General features: G+C 31.5%; 3 protein-coding genes across 3 annotated transcripts; 2 read left to right on the top strand and 1 right to left on the bottom strand.

Moving 5' to 3' along the window:
• Window positions 1–626: 626 nt before the first annotated feature.
• LOC108321076 (60S ribosomal protein L27) lies at window positions 627–1,266 on the bottom strand. Its single transcript, XM_017552720.2, has one exon. It carries the CDS (start codon window positions 1,205–1,207, stop codon window positions 800–802), a length of 408 nt encoding a protein of 135 aa, XP_017408209.1. The 5' UTR covers window positions 1,208–1,266; the 3' UTR covers window positions 627–799.
• An 8,959-nt stretch (window positions 1,267–10,225) lies between these two features.
• Window positions 10,226–17,610, top strand: LOC108321136 (copper-transporting ATPase RAN1). Its single transcript, XM_017552793.2, has 9 exons — window positions 10,226–10,624; window positions 12,205–12,819; window positions 13,456–13,885; window positions 14,058–14,383; window positions 15,041–15,099; window positions 15,203–15,545; window positions 15,870–16,070; window positions 16,173–16,430; window positions 16,785–17,610. The coding sequence occupies exons 1-9, from the start codon at window positions 10,343–10,345 to the stop codon at window positions 17,259–17,261; spliced, it is 2,991 nt and encodes a 996-aa protein (XP_017408282.1). The 5' UTR covers window positions 10,226–10,342; the 3' UTR covers window positions 17,262–17,610.
• A 5,091-nt stretch (window positions 17,611–22,701) lies between these two features.
• Window positions 22,702–23,816, top strand: LOC108321117 (uncharacterized). Its single transcript, XM_017552764.2, has one exon. It carries the CDS (start codon window positions 22,892–22,894, stop codon window positions 23,654–23,656), a length of 765 nt encoding a protein of 254 aa, XP_017408253.1. The 5' UTR covers window positions 22,702–22,891; the 3' UTR covers window positions 23,657–23,816.

Raw genomic sequence — 23,816 nt, 5'->3', positions numbered from 1 at the left:
AGATATTCAAAAACCATAAGTCTTAATACAATAATAATCTTATTAGTTACGCGAACAATCATCCTCTGACTTGAATTCTGTTCCATAAACGACGCCAGTGGACGCTGAAGCTAAGTAATGCAGCGTATATCAAGATAACTGCAAATCACCACACATTGCAGTACCAACCCGCATGCATTTCTATTCCAAAACATCTTCATCCAAAATCAATCTCATAAACTCTAACCCAGACAGACCATAGTCAAACCCTAAAACCAAAAAAGGGTAACACCTAAACGTGAATTTCAATCAAATTTCCGTCTTTATACCAATAACTCGGATACAGCAAAATCAGTGTATACATGAAACGACAAAATGAGAAATTAGATTTGATATCTCTAAAACAAGGGGTTTAAATCTGGATGGAGCAAGGCAGATTATAAACAATAATTCGAAACTTCAATGGCTGAATACGTTATTAAGTCATATGTGTTGAAGTCTCAACATTTTAAACTAAGTATATGATTTCTTACTTTTTAATTTTGCCTTGTTATAACTATGTGGTTGAAGGCAGAACGCGGCTAACTATCAAAATCCAAGAACATAATCAGGCAAATCGCAAATTCAAACCAAAGGCATTCGATCTATAATCCCTAAAAGCTCCATTTATAATCTCCACAAGCACATTAAACATTCAATTGAGCAAAAATTTAAACAACAGTTTAAAAATCTAACCTCAAAATAGCATTATAAAGCAATAATTAAAACGACAAAGGGAGATCCAATGAAAACGGTTGAAAACAAAAGCGTACAATTTAGCTCAGAACCTGAGCTTGGTAAAGAACCACCGGTTCTTGCCGGTTTTGAAGCGATCCTCAAGGCGCTTCTTGGTCTCCTTTAGGGCGGTGACCTTCTTATCCTTGGCGTTGAGGACATCGGGGTTGACGGCGTCCTTGAGGTCCACGTCGAGCGTGTAGCGAGTGGGCATCAAGTGCTGGTAATTGACGAGCTTGATGAAGGCCTTCACGCGCGACTTCTTGGCGGTCTTCTTGGCCGAGTCCTTCTTTATGACCTTGCTAGGATACTTCTTTATTCCTGCAACCAAACAGTGACCGTAGGGGCGCTCGCGCGTGCCGTCATCGAAGGTTCGCACTATCACCGCCTTCTTCCCCGCGTAACGGCCCTGCAGCACTATCACTGCTTTGTTCGGCTTCAGAAACTTCACCATTTTTGCGCCTCTCTCTGTACGTCTCACTCTCTCTGAAACTGAGGTCGCGAATAAACGAGGGTTTGGTGACTTATAGATCTACAAACCCTAGAGAATTTGGGTTGGGCCTTCCTAGACTGTGTTTTCAAAATGGGCCTACTATATTTACACAAACTTTTTTTTTGTAGCCCTCTCTTTTCAAATATATACAGCCCTCTTTCTTTGCTTAAAAATATCATTACTGTAAAAATAAAAATTACAGCAGAAATATTCTTAGATGAATATATAATTTTTCATCGTATTATTAATTTTGTATACATTTGTACAGTTTTTTCTTTGTAGAAGAAGATCTCAAAGCAACGAGGGTCTTTGGGAGTTGTCATGAAAGTTGTCATTTTCCTTTCATAATATACCTCAAACTTTTTTGTAGGTTAAAAATAACTAAAATTAAAACACGTGTTAATTTCTCCTTCAATGATTAAAAATTAACTCCACATACTTTATTTCATGCAAAGGGTACCCTTACACATTTGCTTAACTAAAGAGAATGGTATTTCATTACATATTACCTTTTATCATATAAGATTTTTGTTAAAATTTATTTATTAATATTCTCATAAGATGAGATCAACCAATTTTCATTTGAATAAATTTGTTCAAATAAATTTGCAAAGAGAATAATCTCCATACTACCTAAATCACTATATTTATACATATTTTTCTATATTTATACATATTTTTCTTGTGATACTTTAGATATTTTGATATATTTAAGTATAAGATCAATAATACATGTAATAACCTATAAAATAAAGTATTAAAGTTTATATTTGTTTTAAAATATGAGACTAATTATTTAAATATTAAAATAATTCAATAATATAATTAACACGTTTCATTATCTGAAACATTCGTTATCTCTTCAAATCTCATCTTTTGAGTCTTCTTTCCTATTTTAATAAAAGTTCTAACTTTTGAAATATTCATGCCACAAAGGTTCTTAGACGATTATTGTCGCGTACTCTTCATTTTCAACTGATCAGTTTTTATTACTGAGTAAGTTAGTTTCTACTCTCTTTTTTTCTTTTGATTTTCATTTTAAGACATGCAAAGAGATTGAACACACGTGCATTAACTTTCTTTTCCTACTTTTTTTTAATAGTGGTCTTAAGTACTTATCCTAATCATAATTCTACGATCTTGTAAGTACAAAGAGAGTTAATTGAGCTCAGGCAAAAGTATTTTCCTTACTAAAGTTGTTTGAGCTTTTCAACCAAGGAAGTAGATTAATGTTTGATTGAATATGTTATCAATTTAGATGATTGTTGAATGATGTTGGTGTATTGATGAGTGAATGTTTTATATTGAAGCATAATGCTATGTATGATTGTGAATTGGTATTTGATTGAATCTTTAATGTTGTTATTTTGAAGTTTAATGAGGTACAAAACTATTGTAGAAAGGGAATGTGGTATATAAGACCCGAGAAAATGTAGAGTTTATAAATAAGATTTGAGTATGTTTTATTAAAATCTACATGAGTTCACAAGGTGTTTTGTGCAAGTCTTGAATAAAATATAACATTCTATGTTAGTTTATTTATTTTGTCGATATAAGTGTAACCCATGCTATTGTATGGTTGTTAAATTTATGATGTTCTATATTTTCAATGTGATGTGTTAGTTTGTTGGTTAGAGATGTGTGTTTAGGATTGAATGGACATGTATTCAAATATTTGGGAGATAGGTTTATGAAAAACATGATTAAATAAGTTGAAAAATAAAAGCTTAGGGTTATATTTTTAGAAGATAGCAGAAAGTATGTATGTGGTTGATTGATCTTCACTCTTAAAGCTTTATAATTGATTAAGGTATGCGAAGCTTATCTTTAATTTATTGTTTTATTGTATGATAAATTTTGGAATATCTGGGATGTTTGTGTTGTATTGAATAATTCATAATGTTTCTTTGTCTTCCTAAACAATTTTGGAAAGAGAAAATTGTAAGAAGAGATATCAGTAACAAGGTTGATGTTTAATTAAAGTGATGAGCAAATTAGGGTTAACATTCCTTTTGAATTTTATTAAGAGTTAAAGTTTTCTTCTTAATTGTAATTAATAATTGAATTGATTAGGGTTATGATTTATTTTTATTAAATATCAAATTATAATTAATTGGATCCTAATTAAATTTCAAAATCAGACTTTTTATTCTAAACCCTAATTAATTTACTAAATCAGATTTATTGTTTCTGATAAACCCTAGTTTCATTTTTTTTCCCAAATTGATTTGGGGATTTTTCTTCTTCTTGGACAGACCTGGGTGGGTCATTTTGTCGTGCCTCAAGGGAGAGCTTCTCTCCTTCTCGTGCATCCAACCCAGCTTTAGGGTTGCATACGAACACTCTTCCCTAATTTCTTTTCCCTTACCGATCTTCATTCTATTACTGGAGCAAACCAATCCCCAGCAATTTCGTTCCTCATGTCTCTGTGCCTCACTCGCGGACCATCCAATCTTGGAGAAGAGGGTTTTCGGTGCGTGGCTTACTGGTGGAGGAAATCTGGCGCGGCTATGGCGCGGAGGAGGCGCGGTGACGACGGAGCGATGGAGCAGCGAGGTCGCGGCGACTGCGCGATGGAGATTAGGACCGTTCTTCATCTCCTCCTTCTTTGTTTTTATGTTTTGGGTTTTTTTTTTAACGGCGATGAGGCGCGGCGAAGGCGCGGAGGAGCGTGACGAAAGCGCGGCGGAGATGCGGCAATGGCGCAAGGGTGCGTTTGCAGTTCTGGTTCTACTTCCATTCGTTTTGATTCGCGGCACAAGATTCCTTTCTCCTCCTTCTTTCTCTGATTTTTGATTGGGTTCTGTTGGGCTTTTCCTGTTGCTATATTGTGGTCTTGCAATTTGGGATTTTTGGGATGGTTCGTTGGATTTTCCCTGCAGGTTTTTTATCAAATTTTGGAGGTTGGAGTTGAATTGGGAATTTCATTTCTGTTTGCGCGTTTCTGATCTTGAAACTGTTAGGTTTAATTAAATCTGAGTTTGCGATTTTGGGGTTTAATCTCGTGTCTGTTTCGTTGGGGGCGTGGTGGCTGTTGGTGGTAGCGCAAGTGGAGCTGCCGGGGTGTTGCGGCGGCTGGCCGTGGAGTCCCTGGATGTGGGTTGGCTTGGCAGACAGTGGTGGCCTTGCTGGGCCTGTGGTTTGGATTAGACTTGGAATTGAATTGGACTGAATTAACAAAACAATAATGAGAATAAGATAAGGAAAATTTAAAATAAAGCTTGTCTCTAATTGTCTCTAATCTTATAATAATTGAAAAGTTATAATATAATAATTGGAAATAAAAAATGCATGGATCTAAAAATAATAATAAGTTAAAGATTATGTCTCTGAAATTAAAATAAAGGGAATTAAAATCAATTAATTAATAGTTTACGGAATTGAAAATAAGAAATAAATACTAATTGGTTTTAAAGATGAAAATAATGAGATTATAATCATTAATTATAATATTAAATTACTTACTAATTTTAGTTTAATAAAAAAGAAAATAACGTGATTATAATCTTTAATTAGATTAATAAATGTTTTATTATTTTTGGTTTGTTATTAAATGTTATTTATTTATTTATTTTGATCTATTGTTGGAGTAGAACTCATGAGGTGTTTATGTTGATTAAACTGGGAATTTGATTTTAATGATTAACTAAAGTAATAAATGATCTATTATTTTGAATTGATGTTGAATTATATTCATTTATTGTTTGTTATTTATTGTTTGAGTGAAACCCTTTGAATATATTGTATTTTTGAACGAGAATAGTTGTTGTATTTACGTGTACAATAAACTTTGACTGATAATTGGAAAGAATGAGTGTTGGAGTTGGAATGGTTGAATGTTGGAATTGTACCTGAGTGTGTGGTTGATCGATGAGCATAAGAGTGGGGGATAGGTCCGCTTATTGTACCTAGTATAAAGCTTGAGACTATCGACCGGTTGAGATAGCGACTCCCTTTGGTCTTGTGTGCGAAAAGGGGGTGTTCGGGTATTGAACCTTCTATGTATGAGGGTGATGGTGTTTGCCTTGTTGTGACAGGGAATAGTGGTTGTATTTACGTGTACAATAAACTTTGACTGATAATTGGAAAGAATGAGTGTTGGAGTTGGAATGGTTGAATGTTGGAATTGTACCTGAGTGTGTGGTTGATCGATGAGCATAAGAGTGGGGGATAGGTCCGCTTATTGTACCTAGTATAAAGCCTGAGACTATCGACCGGTTGAGATAGCGACTCCCTTTGGTCTTGTGTGCAAAAAGGGGGTGTTCGGGTATTGAACATTCTATGTATGAGGGTGATGGTGTTTGCCTTGTTGTGACAGGGAAACATGTTCCTTAGCCAGGTAGGCGGGATTACTCGAGCAGACTTGTAGGAGGGGCTACAGGGGACCTGTGGGGGAGGGCACAAGTTTGAGGTAGGGTACAAGGGTGTGAGTAATTATTTTCACTATGGAGTTATAGTATTGTGGAGGCTCATGGTGTTATTCATGATGAGGTTAGTTTTGATGGAGGTACATGTGATGATGATTCATAGTGACGATGTGTTTGGAGACGATGTTATAGGATAACGTCGATGGTATAATCGTAATAGGGTTAATGAGGATAATGATGATGGTAAGAGTGTAAAAATGATTATATTAGTAGGATAACGCTGTAGATGTTTGAATTATTATTAAGTTATGTTTGTTTCCTATGTACAAATTTTATTGTCATTGTTGTGCTATGGTAGCTTACTCATATTTGTTTGTGTTGTGGTTGTGTGTGTGTTTTGTGATGATCGTATGACATTTGGTTATACGGGAGCAGGGGATGTTACAGATGCTTCAGATGCATGATAGAGACGCGAAAGTGGGAAGACAACTTGGGTTAATTAAAACTTTTGTACTATAAATGTTAGAAACAATGTAATAGGGTTTGCTTTACTTCGTCTTGATTTTATTAATTTCGGTATTATATAAGTTGATTTTCGCGATGGTATTATGATTTTAAAATTTAAAATTTTTTTTCCTCGTAACCGAGACATCCCAAAAATCGGGATGTTACATGGTATGCTATTTTTGGTCTAAAAACAGGGGTTTTATATGCGAAACTTTGAAAAAATGATTGAATGGGTAAATATAATGCTTAGGTATATTGTTGGTTCATTTTAGACTTGTTTAACTAATTAGTTCACTAAATTCTAGCTTATAGCATGTGAAATTTGAAGTATGTGTTTTTTGATAGTTGAGTTTATCTACTGGACCAAGTCCTTAACCAAATGAGCCAATTGGTATAAATTTGAAGGATAAACATGTTTAGAAATAAATTTTATTGTCAAAGATACAAGTTGGATCATTTGAATAAGTCTTGGGTGCATCTAGATCAAATTCTGAAGTTTCTAAATTTCTAGTGTGGGACATCAAGTGGTGGTGCTTAAGCGCCAGAAAGTCGAGAGTTTTGCGCTCAGTTGCACCATGGTGGCGTTTAGGCATCAATTTTACGAAGGTTTGTGCACGGGGTTATATATGTATTGAAGTATGGTTTGAAAAGAGTTTCTAAGGTGAATTTTTTTATGAATGTTTCAAGTAGTGTATGTTTATTGTAGGAGATCAATATTGAGGGTTATCTTGACATTTTAATTTTCATCCATTTTCATGTACAAAGGGGTGATACTTGGTGAGAGTAGCAGGAGGTCTTGGGCTAAGAATTTTACCTTAGCCTAAGATGTTGTTTAAGTGTTGTGCTTAGTTGAATATGAAAGTCTTATATGTTACTCTATGAATGACATTTGTAAGTAGAGGGAGATGAACAATCAATAAAGCATATCTTAAATGGTGAGAGTCTAGATATATAGTTTACTCAATGTAATTAATGTTTTTTTTTTGTTGTAATAGAAAATATCTTGTTAGTAAAATAGTAAATGGTTATATTTAAAAGTTTTGTATATAAAGATTGACTTATAGTTATTTTGGATATATTTTATATATATTTATGAATTAACTGTTCTAGTTTACTTTGTGATTTTTTTTAATAATGTTTTATACTATTTAAATAGATGATTTAATACACTTTATCACTATAGTTTGTATTTTCATATATTTTTAATTATTCTCCTCACTTTTATCGTTTTTATTTTTCATACTATTTTCCCTTTTAGCAAAAAAAGAAATTACTATTTATTATTCGAAAATTATAACTAATCATTGGAATAAAAAATAACAATTATTAATCTTAAAGATTACAAATAATTAAAAACAACGTCATTTATTTACTCGCTATTATTGTACATTAAACATACAAAGTAAAATGATATTAATACTAATTATGAATTACAGAACACTAATCAACACTATAGTAATTATTTATTACAAAAGTTGTGGGAGAGTGAAGACCAGCCACAAAACAGTAAGATACAGGGAATTGATTTTTTGTACTAAAATAAAAGGAGGATGATATTTTAAAGTTAACAGAAACTTTAGTTTTATATGCATTCCCAGCCCACAGGTCTCCATCTTCTGGTTTCTGTCACCAAAACCACTTATGCTTTCAACTTTCTTCAAATTCTAGTTTATTTATTATTCAAATTTTTTCTCCATAAGCAGGAATAATTTCTTAAGCAATCAATTCACATTATTATCTATTTAAAAAAACAGCTATATAATAAATAATCACCAAATTTTCTTGACTCTGTCATCTTAGTTTTTTTAGTTCAAATTTTGATTTAATAGGTATATTTTAAAAATCACTGGACTTTGTCATCTGCTAAACTACTAGCAAATTCTGAACGTGTAAAATGCGTTTGATAACATTTCTGATTTTTTTTTCCAAAAACCACTAATGTATTACAAATTGATTATTTATATCACTGATATATTTTCTTATTGTAACTGTTTTTGTGTTATATTTACTACTTATGAAATTAAAATAACTTATTATTTGTTGCAATATATAAAGTTTAATTCAGTAAGGAAAAAGGAACATCCTAATCCTTTAACTCAAAAATAGCTATATACTTTTTAAACAATTCTAAAAAATTATAACATAGCATATACGTTTTGTTAATATATGATTATAGCATTGCTCGTTATTATCATTATTAATTAGTAATAATAATTTATAATAGTTGTCGTATACCTAGATGGAAAAAATGCTTTCGGACAAGAGAAGAAACTACAATAACACCCTTGCAGTGTGTCGTACAGTTAGAAACGGCAAAAGGATGAAAGTCTCTGAGAAGGTTGAAGAATTGACAGTTTTCGGTTTTTTCTATAAAGGTTACATTTTCCAAAGTTCGAAAATAAATAATACTGAAATAGTCTGTTTCACACCCATACTTCCTCTCTCAAAATGGAGAACAAAAGTTATATTATTTATTTTAATTTTGAAGTTGTTCTTTTTGTATGTTTTTAATTCTTCCTATATTTTATTTGAAGTTTTAAGTAAATTTTAAATTTAATTTAACTTTATAAACTATAAAATCTATATTTATTTATATATTATAATATTTTTATTTATAATTAATGTTAGATATTTTACATGTTTTTTTACATTCAAATATATATATTTATAAGATTAAATATTAATGATAATTCAATGATAAATTTAATAAGTGATCAACTTTATTAGTATAATTTTCATATAACTTTGTTATTATTTATCAAAATAAATTTTAAATTTAGTTTAACTTTATTTATATATAGATGTATAATATATGAGTAGATATAAATTTATTTTATATCAATTAATTAAATTTAAAATCTATTTTAAAAAAATAAAATTTAAATTCAATATTGATTTTAGCTTTGTTTTCATTTATATTAAATAATTATCAATCTTGTTGTCTTTATTTCTTTCAAAATATTTGTATTTATGGATGATAGTGATGAATGAGGCTTTTGTGGATGCCACATTGTTATTTGTGGGAGACACTGTTTTATATGGTTTTCCTTTACATTTTTTTTAATTGATTGAGATAGTAGTCTTTTAGTTTTGAGTAGTGGAAGGTAATGGAAATGTTCCTTTATTTTTTCTGTCTTCTTCCTTACAAAGTTATCAAAATGGATGCAGTGGAGAGAATTGTCATCTTTCCATAAACATTTATGCTATTATACATTCTTTTTGTTAAACATAATTGAAAAATAAAGTACTGAAATAGTTGAACTCTTAGGAATCATGTTAAAAAAAACTTATAATACTCTATTTTCTTTATATCTTAATTTATAGTATCATTCACCAATCACTCAATTTTCCTCATTTCCAAATTCTTTTACACACATACAAATTAATACATGAATAATTTTTTTTTTAATTTTAATATATTTTACATTTTTAAAAGTTGTATACATCTATATACTATGGTCAAATAGTAAATATTTCCTTAAGATCCAGTTCCAGTTATTTACACTTTGTTATTTTATATAATACGAAAATTAGATTGGCTAAGGAATGCAACAATCATGATAAGTCATTGAAAATTGGAAGTTGAAGTTGAACGGGTTTTTCATGAAAAAGTAGAAGTTGATGTAACTGAACAATTTTGATTTGTGTAGCTCCTGACAATAATGGTCATGCATGATGCAGCGTTTTTAAACCTATACAATTTTAAATCACCGTTCTACCCTTCTGAGAACAAAGATCAGTCCTCATAATTGGATTATTTCAATTGGACGTAATTAGGCACAGTTTCACATGCTTATGTTATTTAAAATATTTTAGGAATATTAATTTTTAATAATTATTTTAGTCCTAATGAAAATTTATTTTATATTACATTTTTTTCCCACAAGCAATTTAATTATTTACCAATAAAAAATAATTATACACGCAAGTGCACTGCCGCACAGACACGGTTTACGTAATGTGCAGTGCATCTTTGTGAGTGGAAGTACAATGGACGGCAATCGGAATTCAACAAAAAGTTGAAGGGCAAAAAAAGAAATAAAAACAGCGTGCATTTTCCACCTGTTTAATAGAATAAATAAAAAGGACAATTAAAATGTGTTATTCAAGGTTTCCGTCAAAAATATTTTCCCCTTCTTCTTTTGCATATCACCTTTTGTTCACATCCTTTTCAGTTTCTCTTGTTTTAACGATTTGGTTTCTCTACCCTCTCTCACGAGCGATGGCGCCAGGAGCGGGAGGCTTGCAGCTCACTTCAGTCGCCGGTAATAGTAGAGCCGCCACAGCTGACTCCGATGACCTCGAGGATGTGCGGCTCTTGGACTCCTACGACAAAATCGACGCCGAAGCGAGGCGGATTCAGGTGACGGTCACTGGAATGACCTGCGCCGCTTGCTCCAATTCCGTCGAATCAGCTCTCAAATCACTTGACGGAGTTATCAGCGCCTCCGTCGCACTGCTTCAGAACAAAGCCGAGGTAGTTTTCAACTCGGCTCTGCTCAAGGTCGGTCTTCCTCTCTCTACACAATTGCTTTTTGCATCTTCTATTTACTGCTTATGAAAATTTAACTTGTTTGAAATTTTAGTTAACTATGCTTTAGTTATGTTCTGTTTGGATATAAATTTTGGCAGCAAGCACTAGTAAAATTAAGAAGAAACAAAGTTAAATCGAATTGAACTCGGGTGATCACTTATTCGGTAGCCCTGTCATTTAATTTTCAGAAAATGTGCACTGAGTCACTTAATTTTAATTTAGGGAAAAATTAATTAGTTTTAGCTTTTAATTTTTTTCGTCATAATTTGTAGAGAAGTTTATCTAAATCCATAATTCTAGTTTGTTTTAAGGTATTTTATATAATTAATGATTTTTTTCTTCTTTTAAAACGATCTCTACCTAACAACTACTTGATTATTATTTCTTGATGAATGGAGAGCGTATTTCCGTTATGTTTTTTTTTTTTGTTTTTGCTGTTTTTTTACATTTTTTGGGTCTTAATTGATTGCATTTGATCAATCGTGGACACGTGCTTTACGACTGGAATACGACTGGAATTGAGATGCATGCTCGTAAATTTTGTGGTTGTTTTATATTGCTGTTATTTAACATCTGCCTTCTATATTTATTGCTTTGATCGGTGGTGATTGCATTTAAGTGGACATTTATATACCGTGTTCCCGTCACAAGTGATACATAACTTTTTGTCCGGCAAACATTCTCCAACTCAGCTTTTAAAGTATGTATGGCTACTGCATTGTTTTTGTTAGTTATACTTATAACTGTGTTAGTGTTTTTTTTCTTTTTTAATTTTTGTTATTTCTACATGTTTGTGTCCCAATGTTCAGTGGTGGTGGGGTTACTTGAACTTGGATATGAAACCAGGTTTTTTGGGGTCGTCAGGTACAGGTGATCCCTGTGTATGTTTTTCTCTTAAGATGTTGACTGAAATTGATGTTAAGCTTCTTCTCTCAGCTCTCTCACGATAATTTATATCATAAAACTTCAACTGATATCGATATTCCTCTCATTAACTCATTCTCTTAGTGCTTATTTTTGCTTTTCAGTGGTATGAATATTTTTGTGCTCAGATATCATGATTTAGCCACTAAGGTAGACAACCTTTTAACCATCTGGTTCTGCTACTACTGAAATATGATACTCTCTCTGTCCCAAAATGATTGTAACTTTAACCTTCTGAAAAAAAATTCTAATTAGCTAATGTTAGCAGTTTTCAACGAAACATTAATGTTCTTATTCCCAAATTAATTACCGTTTCTCAATAAAAGTAACACATTTAGTGAATGGGTAGAGTTATTTTTGTAAATATAGTTTAAAAAAGAGCTGTATTTATTATCATTCTTAATCTGTGCAAAAAAAAAAACCTTAAACTGAAAATCATTATGAGATAGAAAGAGCATATTTGATTGGAAGATTATTGTTTGACTGATGCATGTTAAGTGATGATTAGCCAGTCCTTTAGTCCTATATGATATGAATAAAAACAATTTTTTTTTCCAGTGATTTAGTACTCGAAGCTTGTATTTGATAAGATATTGTGTTATGTGTTTAAACCTGTCACATTCCAGGATGAAGACATTAAAAATGCAATTGAAGATGCTGGGTTTGAAGCCGACATATTACCTGAATCCAGTACTGTTGGAAAGATGCCACATGGAACCTTGGTGGGACAGTTCACAATTGGAGGAATGACATGTGCAGCATGTGTAAATTCTGTTGAAGGTATTTTAAGAAATCTTCCAGGGGTCAAAAGGGCTGTGGTAGCTTTGGCTACTTCGTTAGGTGAAGTTGAATATGATCCCAGTGTAATTAGTAAAGATGATATAGTCAACGCGATTGAAGATTGTGGTTTTGATGCTTCATTTTTACAAAGCAATGAACAGGATAAAATAATCTTAGGGGTGGTTGGTGTGTACAGTGTGATTGATGGACAAGTTTTAGAAGGCATTATTAGCAGCATAAAAGGAGTCAGGCAGTTTCATTTTGACCAGATTTCAGGTGAATTGGATGTTCTGTTTGATCCGGAAGTTCTCAGTTCTAGATTCTTAGTTGATGCAATCCAGGGCGGAAGCAATGGGAAGTTTATATTACATGTTAGAAGCCCTTATACGAGAATGGCTTCTAAAGGCGTTGAAGAGATCTCAACTATATTTCGGCTCTTTGTCTCTAGTTTGTTACTTAGTGTGAGTATCTTTTTAATCTCAAATCACATAAGGATCATGTAGTTTCATTGTATTTCTTTGTCTTCTTTATTTGCATTCCCTTTCCATCTAATTGTGATCTCTATGGGTACATAATATCACATGTCAAAATCTTTGTTAGATGATGTTCTGACACTGACAAAAGGCTACATATTATTTGTTTTAAGTTGTGAACTGTGCTTTATCTTGAAAACTCATTGTCAATGAAACAATTTCTTGTTTATACTTAGAAACAGATTCTTATATATATTGCATTTGAGGAAGGAAAATTAGAACTGTAAAGAAGGTGTGGGCAGTTGGGATAGGAATAATTTATTCTTTGCTTCAGTATTCTAAAATATTAGGCATTTTACCATCCTTTGAGAGTCTGCAATTGTCAAATCCCATAAACATTGCTTTGCAGGGATTTCATCCATACATTAATTTCACATAAAAGAAGAGGTTTTCTATCTTAGTATCATCTTCTCTTCATGAAAAATACGCATACTGAAACAATACAATATTTGATACTGCTCAAGGGAAAAACAGTTCTATTTAAAATTTGAGTCATTGTATTAACGCTCCCTTGTGTTTTTAGGCTATTGTTATTTATATATTTTTACTTGATGCTTGTCTCAGATTCCTCTCTTCTTCGTGAGGGTAGTTTGTCCTCATATACCAATGGTGTATTCCCTGTTACTTCGGCGATGTGGGCCTTTCCTCATGAGTGATTGGTTGAAATGGGCATTGGTGAGTCTCATTCAATTTGTGATCGGTAAGCGCTTCTACATTGCAGCTGGCAGAGCTCTTAGAAATGGTTCTACAAACATGGATGTCCTTGTTGCAGTGGGTACTACCGCGTCTTATGTTTATTCTGTTTGTGCTCTTCTATATGGTGCTCTTACTGGATTTTGGTCTCCAACTTACTTTGAAACAAGTGCTATGCTCATAACATTTGTATTGTTGGGCAAGTATTTGGAATGCCTTGCCAAGGGAAAGACATCTGATGCTATCAAGAAATTAGTAGAACTTGCTCCTGCGACTGCTTTACTAGTTGTCAAAGATAAAGGTGTGCATGAATTTCATTTTATTTATTTATTTGTGTTTTTTATTGAAGGAACAAATCGTATTTGGATTTCATTATCTTATATGTAGGTTGAAATATCATTAATTAAGGTTATTATCGCATTTATCATTTTCTGGATGAGTATGATGACAACTAAAATTATATTGATATCTAGGTGGTAAATGTATTGAAGAAAGGGAAATTGATTGTTTGCTTGTTCAACCTGGGGACACATTGAAAGTTCTTCCTGGTGCAAAGATCCCTGCTGATGGTATTGTTACTTGGGGCTCAAGTTATGTAAATGAAAGCATGGTAACAGGTGAATCTGTGCCTATTTTAAAGGAGGTGAATGCTTCTGTTATTGGAGGCACAATAAATTTGCATGGTGTCCTTCATGTTCAAGCTGCCAAAGTAGGATCTGAAACAGTTCTGAGCCAGATTATTAGTTTGGTTGAGACAGCGCAGATGTCCAAAGCTCCTATTCAGAAGTTTGCTGATTATGTAAGTATATTTGGTCATGGTTGTGTTTGCCTATGTTGCCCTCAGGGTGACCTTTATTTTTCTCGAGTTACTTTCACAGTGAATGCCTTTTGCTTAGAGTATTCTTTTGTAAAGAAAGGATTACCTTGTGAAACTGTGCTTCAGTTCAGCCAATTGTTTCATGTTTCAAGGTGACCTGGCACTTCCAACTAATAATTTTCTTTTTGTTTCAAATGTTGCAACTCTTCTTACTTTGGCAACTCAAATTTTAAGTTATATTATAGTTCTACGGTGGTTGTTTCTCTCTCTATAGTTTGTTAAGCAAGATTTGTGGTATTTGGAATACTCTCATCTTAATAAAAGATACATTGAGTAGAAAGGAATCATATAGTCTGTTCCTTGACTGTTTTCTGCCTAATTTGGTTAAGCTTATAAAGTAAGAGTGGTCTTTTCAAGTCTCTCTGATCTCTGAAAATTAGGGTGTTAAAGAATCTAGTTATTCTAATTTGTGGCTTTCATCCTAAATGTTGGGGATGTTTTTGCGTGTTCATCATTTTCTGAAAGTAGTCTCTATTTTTGAAAGTTGCCTCATCTTAATGAAAGATACATGGAGTAGTTTATTGGTCCATAGAGGAGTGAATATATCATTAGCTTAAGTTCTATTCTCATGGTTTGCAGGTGGCAAGTATATTTGTTCCATTGGTCGTTTCTTTGGCATTATTGACGTTATTGTGCTGGTAAGGTCACCTAATTGGTTTGGGCACATTAATAGATGTTGATAACTAATGTGATTGGAATTCTTATTCCTTCTTCTCTTTAAATTTGGCTCATTATCTGTAGGTACATTGCTGGGTCTATTGGAGCTTACCCAGATGACTGGCTGCCAGAAAATGGAAATCACTTTGTTTTTGCCCTGATGTTCTCGATTTCTGTAGTAGTGATTGCATGTCCCTGTGCACTTGGCTTGGCAACACCAACGGCCGTGATGGTGGCAACAGGGGTTGGGGCTAACAATGGAGTGTTAATCAAAGGAGGTGATGCATTGGAAAGGGCCCAGAGGGTGAAGTATGTGATATTTGATAAAACAGGCACTCTAACTCAGGGAAAAGCCACTGTTACTACAGCCAAGACATTCACTGGAATGGAACGTGGAGAATTTCTTAAATTGGTGGCTTCTGCTGAGGTGAATTTTAATTTCTAAATGATTGTTACGTTTTCTTTTCTTATTGTGTATTTATTATATTGATACATACCTGGTTCAGAACATTCAGGTGAACTTATAGAGGATTCATACAGGATATTTCCATATTTCCTTCCTTCTTGTCTGCTTAACTTCTTGAATAGCATTATGGCACGAGTAGCAAGTTTAGAGTAGATTAATGAATCATAGTTTCTTATATGTTTGATTGTCAGAAAATTACACGCTTCTATATCTTGTTTGATTCCTTTAGGGTAACAACCTAACCAATTATGACTTGTTATATTTCATTTACTTTTTATTATTCAGGCTAGCAGTGAACACCCACTAGCAAAAGCAATATTATCTTATGCACGCCATTTTCATTTCTTTGATGACTCTTCTGCTGATACTGGTACTGAGAATGATGCTGGGAATGACGTGAAAACTGGTTGGCTTTTTGACGTCTCAGACTTCTCGGCTCTTCCTGGAAGAGGTGTTCAATGTTTGATAGATGGGAAGCGCATTTTGGTATGTCCATTTACTATCGTGGTCATCTTGATCTCTGCAATCCTTGGAATTTGCTTCTTGTTTTCCTGAGAGTTGTAACCATGGCACTCTTGTCCTCAACAGGTTGGTAACAGGAAGTTGATGGCGGAAAATGGCATACATATTTCAACAGAGGTGGAAAATTTTGTGGTAGAGCTTGAAGAAAGTGCAAAGACAGGGATACTGGTAACATATAATGATATATTAACTGGAGTCTTGGGGATTGCGGACCCACTAAAGAGAGAAGCTTCTGTAGTCATAGAGGGTCTCCAGAAAATGGGTGTCACACCTGTTATGGTTACTGGAGATAACTGGAGAACAGCTCGTGCTGTTGCTAAGGAGGTCTGTATATTTGTGTATTATGTTTTATTTATATTCGCAATTAAGATCTGTGTTCTGTCTGACTTCTTATAACTATTAGCTTGTATATTTAAAGGGTATCCTTCTAGGATCAGCATTCAACAGCTGTACACTTGCTTGGTCTGATGTAAAATATGAAATCATTAGTTACCGGTTTCTTTAGTTCTCCATTGGGAATCATAACTCAACTAGCAAACTGTCCGTCTAAAGCAAAATTAGTACTTAAGTACAGAGTTGCATCATAAATTTTATGGGATAGAAATTTATACAAGACTTGATTGTGGGACAGAAATCGATGTTGTCAAACTTGTGTTTAAAAAACGTATTGTATGACAGGTTAGCATACAAGATGTTAGGGCAGAGGTTATGCCAGCAGGAAAAGCTGATGTTGTTCGTTCATTCCAAAAAGATGGAAGCATAGTTGCTATGGTAGGTGATGGCATCAATGATTCTCCTGCATTAGCTGCAGCTGATGTTGGTATGGCTATCGGAGCTGGAACTGATATTGCAATTGAAGCTGCTGACTATGTGCTGATGAAAAATAATTTAGAAGATGTGATCACAGCCATTGATCTTTCCCGGAAGACCTTCTCTCGAATTCGACTGAATTATGTGTTCGCAATGGCTTACAATGTTGTGGCCATACCAATTGCGGCTGGTGTTTTCTACCCTTCACTGGGGATCAAGCTACCACCGTGGGTTGCTGGTGCATGCATGGCTCTCTCTTCTGTAAGTGTTGTATGCTCTTCTTTGCTTCTTAAAAGATATAGAAGACCCAGACTTACTGCAATACTTGAAATAATTGTAGAATAGCAAGAAAGAAATGAGAATAATTATAGGTTTCAGTCTGTGAGGGTATAAACGAATTGGGATCGGAATTTGTAATTCCAATTTTGTGCATGTTCCTTTTTTTTCCTGCATCCCGGGAGATGCTGTTGTAACTGTAGGCGCCAATTAATTGTAAATTGTACTTGGATTGTAATTGATGTAGCACTTCCCCTACAAAAACAACTACACTATCACTAGTTTTTATTTATGCTCAACTTCGATGGAGCCACATGTAGGGGACGATTTGAATGTGTATATGGTCCTGAGTTCACACATTGATGCCATCTTTCTAATTTTTTTCTTTGTAAAATAATAGTTAATTTTCTTCTTCACTCATTTTATTGTATATTAAGCAAATATTCTCTCTAAATAAATTATGTATGCACAAATAAAAGCAAAGTGGTATATATATATATATATATATATATATATATATATATATATATATATATATATATATATATATATATTATTGAGGTACTCTATACTTGAAAGATCAAATTTATCTTATTTTCAACCAATTCAAATATAGTTCCACGTAATGCTTTATAAAATATTGAAGATTGTTAACTGTATAAAAAATTTGATTGCTCAATAATTATTAATCTATATTTGATGTTAATAATTATTGAGCAATCAAATTTTTTATACCGTTAACAATCTTCAATATTTTATAAAGCATTGCGTGGAAGTATATTTGAATTGGTTGAAAATAAGATAAATTTGATCTTTCAAGTATAGAGTACCTCAATAATATATATATATATATATATATATATATATATATATATATATATATATATATATATTTATTTATTTACAATTGAAGATTATAATGGAGGATAATAACCTTTTATATAATTTTAGTCAATTACTCTTTTTTTAAAAAATTTTAATACTTCTAATTTGATCTTTTATCAAATTAAAAGATTGTTTATGATTTTTATATAATTAATCTTCATAAAATATTTGTTTTTAGTCATAAATTTAAATTAATTAAATTATTTTAATAAATTAATTAACAAAATATAATAATCTTAATATATTTAATTATTTATTTATTATATATATATATATTCTCACAAATATGTTAAATTTTACAAATTTAAACTATATTAATATATGTTTTGAATATATCTAAAAGATCTCAATTACATATAAAACCAAAACATTAGATTTTAGGAGTTTAAACATTATTATTATATGTCTTGAACATATTTAAAATGTTCATTGATTGCATGTGTATAGAATCAAAATAATTTTAGTTGTATTAATCACAATTAAATTAGTTAATAATTATTAATGTTGACATAACTAAATAACATTGAATATGTAACATGGAAATTATCTTAAGGTAACTAATATATATTTATATATCCTAAAAGTGACATTATTTGTAGTTAATATGACACTTTCACTCTTTTAAAAGAAATATCATTTCATGCCAAAATTGGTTGGTATTTGTTATTAATTTTTGTGGCGTGCGTTGAATTGAACAAGAGAAGAACGAAGAAAGAAATAGTGAGAGTTGATTTTTCATGTATTTTGCATTACACCAAGTCAGATTTGCCTTCCTCAATGTTTCTCTGTGTACGGAATATTAAGTTTGACCATCCGTAATGAATGTTTCATGGAAGCTAACATGAAGAACGATATTTTCTTCCTTTGACGCATTTCAAATACTATAAGCCTTCTATCTTTTCTTTCAGTTCATCACTTCACACTATAATATATAATATCATAAACGTAATACATTGTAAACTAGCTTAAGTTTTTCTTCCAATCTATATTAAAAGATTTTTCCTTTCTAAACAAGAAAGACTTATAAATTATACTTAGCTTCCACTGAAACTTTTTTAATAATATAAAACCTTTTAAGACACAAAACTGAAAAATGAATTAATGGCAAAAAAAAAAATTACAAATAACAATCATAATTAAATAACAAAATATTTGATGAAATTAAAAACATTTAAAGCATTCAATAAATAAAAAAATTTGTTTTAAACATATTTTTTTAAATCAGTAGTTATTTCTTTTAAAAGTAAAGTATTAATCAAACTTAAGTCATCTCTGGGAAAGATGAACTGGAACACAGTTATATATAGATTTCGAAGACCAGTTTACGTGATAGAATAGAATCGGTCAGAGTTTAAATTGGTTTCTTTCTCTTTCCATTTTATTTGTATATAATTTTATGCTGTAATTTCTGCTTATAAATTTCATACCAATTTCATTCTGCCACTCTATTTCGCTCGCTTCTTGGCACGTATCTGCATTAATTTAATTCTCCCAACGTTTTTGCATCGTTATCGTCTTAAAGATAAAATAATAACACTAACACACAAGATAATAAACTCAGAAGCTAAAAAGCAGAAGGGCATTTGCCACGCGTCCACCTATTCGTTCATAAAATAAACACACGTAATGAATGGATAATCTTTAACCCTTTTTCTTCAAACTAAAAAGAATTTGCAATATTATTGCATAAAGGAAAAAATGTAAAGTATATAATATATTAGTAAAACAGTTTATGAATTTGGTGGTAACCATAAACGAGTATTTTTTTTATTAGTAAATTAATTGCTAACCTTAAGATCATAATTTAAAAATTAAGTTATTGAATTACAAGTTTAGTAGAATTGACATATATGCTAATTAGTAAATGTGAAATAGTAAATATATAAATATACAAGTTATTATGAAATTATTAGTTTTATTATATAAATAAATGTATTGTTATATAATTTTAATTTTGAAAATTTTAAAAATAATTATTATTTTTTATTGAAACTTGTAGTGTTTCTATTTATTTAATAAAAAATAAAAAATAAAGATAGAAAATATATTGGATAATTGTAAAAAAAAAAATACAAACTAAATTTTGTTAACTTTGAAATTATGAGAACTTATGAGAAGGTTTAACATGATTTTATTTGAAAAGTAATAATATATTTTATATTTTTTGTTAACTTTGAAATTTTAAATCAAACTTAAGTTTATATTTCAAGAATATTAAAGTTTATTGATAATCATTATCAACAAGACATATTGTTGTTACCAAACATTTTTGTTTTTTCTTTTTTCAACGTGAGAAAGACGTGAGAAAGTGAGTTAAAGATTCTATAACTAATCAAGATATAATTAATAAATAAAAACTAACCTTCATATTATAAACTTTTTGAATTAGATTCAAACCAAATTCTAAAATAAAGGATTGATTATAGTTTCACATGATTATAGTTAGTTTATAAACATATGTTTTTTATTAACTTCTAATTTATAAGCTTTAAACTAGTTTTTGAATTACATCCTAAATTTCGATGAAGTAATGGGTACAAGTTTCAATTAATACCCCCTTGTAATGTATGCATAATTCCAAACAAAAAATGATATTATTGAAAATTAATATAATATTTGAAATTTTCGCTATTTAAATTATAAGAGAACACGTGCATTCCAAGGTAGCTTATATAATAATAATGTAACATATTTTATTTAGTATTTAAAAAGAAGAAAACACGTGTACGGTTCAAGTCCCAGTTATATTTTAATTATTAGGATATTATAACAAATTTATAATGACAATTATAAGATGGATAGTATACGCAACGTAAATTTACTTGAATTTTTTTAGTTAATCAAATATAATTAATTATCGTGCACATTTTACATATTAAATTAAAAAAAATAACAAGTTCGTGATATTATTATGATTAAGTCCTTTGAATTTCGTATATAGTGAAAACATGTAACATGTGATGTCGGCTAACTATAGATTTTACCTAAAACATTTATAAATAAAAATGTTTTAGATTAATTATTTATAAATAAATTTCTTATTTTAATGTTAGTTGTAAATATATTGATTAGAGAATAACTTAAACAATTCGTATTGAAAGTGTTATAACTTATAATAATATAAATTGTAAAAGGTGTTTAACAGGTCTTTGTATGCCTTTTTGCTGTTATATATTTTGGAAGGATATTAGCCGCAATTAAAAGTCAGCACAGCAGGGTTAAAGGACTTTAATTACATGATTAATGTTATAATTAATTAAATAATATTGTATGTGAGATTAATTTGACCGGCTCTTGGTTAAAACAGTATAGTAGTAGTTTTAGAGATAATTTTTAAGGCGAGTTACTTATGAAAATGGCTTATAAATAAAAATATTATTTTAACATACAGTTGTTTAAATTTTAAGGAAATTGTTTAGAAATTAAAAAATTATCTGTATATGTACTTTTAAATTTATAAACAATTTTTATATATGGATCGATAGTATACTAATACTTTTGTTTTTTAGTCTTATAAAAAAATATAAGTTAGAAATGATCGAGAACGTTGATAATGATTGAAAATTTAAATATTTGATTACGCTTCTAGTATTTATAAGAGAAAATTATCCATTTTGCTATTGAATTGGCTAGAGTCAGACAAAATTGATTATTTAGATCAATGGGATGATAAAGTAAAATTTCTTTTATTAAAGGAAAGAAAAAACATTTAGCTTTTCTTAATTTATCTTCTGTATTAATTGAGATCCTAATACTTAATTAATAATAAGTAAATAAATATGATAAAGTGAAAAATTATATAAAAACCTTTATAAATTTAATGTCTTAATATTTTAGTTCATTTATGTGGGCATTGAATTGAACTTATCTTGGTGATCTTTATCAAGCATGATTTAAAAAGTACATATTTGCAAATACTTTAATAATCATGTGGATTAATTTAATCTGATTGAAATTATAAAACAATTTAGTTTAGTTTATCTAAATAATTACGCAATTTAGTTTAGTATTTTGAAATATATTTATAAAGTGTGACCCTTCACTTAACTATCAATGGTCAACCCAGACTTTTGCTTACAATGGTGGGAGTTCTTCCATATTAATTTCTTTGTCTTTTGTACACATCACTTTGACAGAGACCTAGTTTCTAGTAAAAACACGTGGTTCTCCACGTTGAATTGCTACCATAGTAGGAAGTATCTCATACGCTCATCTCATAAAACACAGCAAACATTGATGATGATGAACAAGCTATGGTGGGTGGGTGGCTCAGACAGACCATCTTAATCTTATCTTTTCAACTCAACACAGTACACAATTTTCTGACCAACATCACTGCAAAAACCTCCAACATAACAAACAACCGGTCCAACAATGATGTCACTCCATATTTTCATGTCGTCACTCGTATGAACACACTGTAGGAAAATGTTTCAACTTTGTCACCAAAATCAAGTTTAATATCTTAAATATGCAGCTGGAATGAACACTTGAAAAAAAAAGGCATGGCAGATAATGATCTTATTTAATACGAATATGATTGTTCGCAGAGGTATTTGTGGTTCATGTCAAAATGATGAGAATAGTATGAACACGATATTTCCTGGAAGCACACCATTCTTTATCAAGTTTCTTGGCAGTCCCTATCAAAGAATAGTCAAAACTTGGACATTTTTACTTTGACCGTTACAAGGCACATGTGTTCATAATAGAGCCAACTTTGATTCTTTCTTTAAATGAAGGAATGTGTGATAGAGTGAGGGAGTGGTCACTGATCCTCACCTTTTACCACCTGCTTTCTTCTTCTAATCCACATGAGGGATAACATGACCATGACTGCTACCACTGATCATCAATGGATGCAGTTCTATCAGCAACCTCTAATGGATGGTAATGCCCGTCATCATGATCATGATCATCATGACCATGATCATGATCAGTCTTTGGCACCAAACACAGATGGGTTCTCTGATGCAACTGTGATGACAACCAGTCCACCTCTCACCATGCCCTCATCAGAGAGCAATAGCATCTCCAACCAATTGACACCAAAGGGTAATGTATGCAAACCGATAAGAAGAAGGTCTAGAGCTTCTAAGAGAACCCCTACCACACTCCTCAATGCCAACACCACCAATTTTAGAGCATTAGTACAACAATTCACAGGGTGTCCTAGCACAGCCATGTCAACACTAGGGGTCCATAAGGGTCCTATTACCTTGAACTTCCAAAAAGGAAGCAGTGAACACAAGATTCACCATAACACAACTACTACACCGGTGCTACCGTTTAGTGGTAGAAGCTACAACAATAACAGCAACAACAAAAACCAACTTCATCATCAAGTGCCTGCATCACTTCCTTGGCAGAAGCTGGAGGAACAACAACTACCTCAGCAGCAGTTGTTGCAACAACAGAGTGGTTACTCGTTTGATTATGTGAAGAGCAGTGGTTTTAACTCGGTTAGCACCACTACCATGGATGTCTCTGACGGTTTGCTCTTGGATAATGATTTTAGCTTGTCTGATCTAACTATGAATGCCTTCCCCAATGATACCTTTTATAAGAATGAATTATAGATATATTTCATGCCATAAAAAATGTTTAGTCATAAAAGGGTTCAGTTAGTGAACCCTGTCGATATCAGAAAACAAAGTGGACTAGTTATATCCAGTTCATATGTATACATGCTTTTATAGAAACAATAATTCATAAATCCTTTATGCGTTAGTTTCCAAA

The sequence above is a fragment of the Vigna angularis genome, chromosome 4 (assembly GCF_016808095.1).
Source record: "Vigna angularis cultivar LongXiaoDou No.4 chromosome 4, ASM1680809v1, whole genome shotgun sequence".
Classification (NCBI taxonomy): Eukaryota; Viridiplantae; Streptophyta; class Magnoliopsida; order Fabales; family Fabaceae; genus Vigna; species Vigna angularis.
This window is presented reverse-complemented; position numbering and strand designations above follow the sequence as displayed.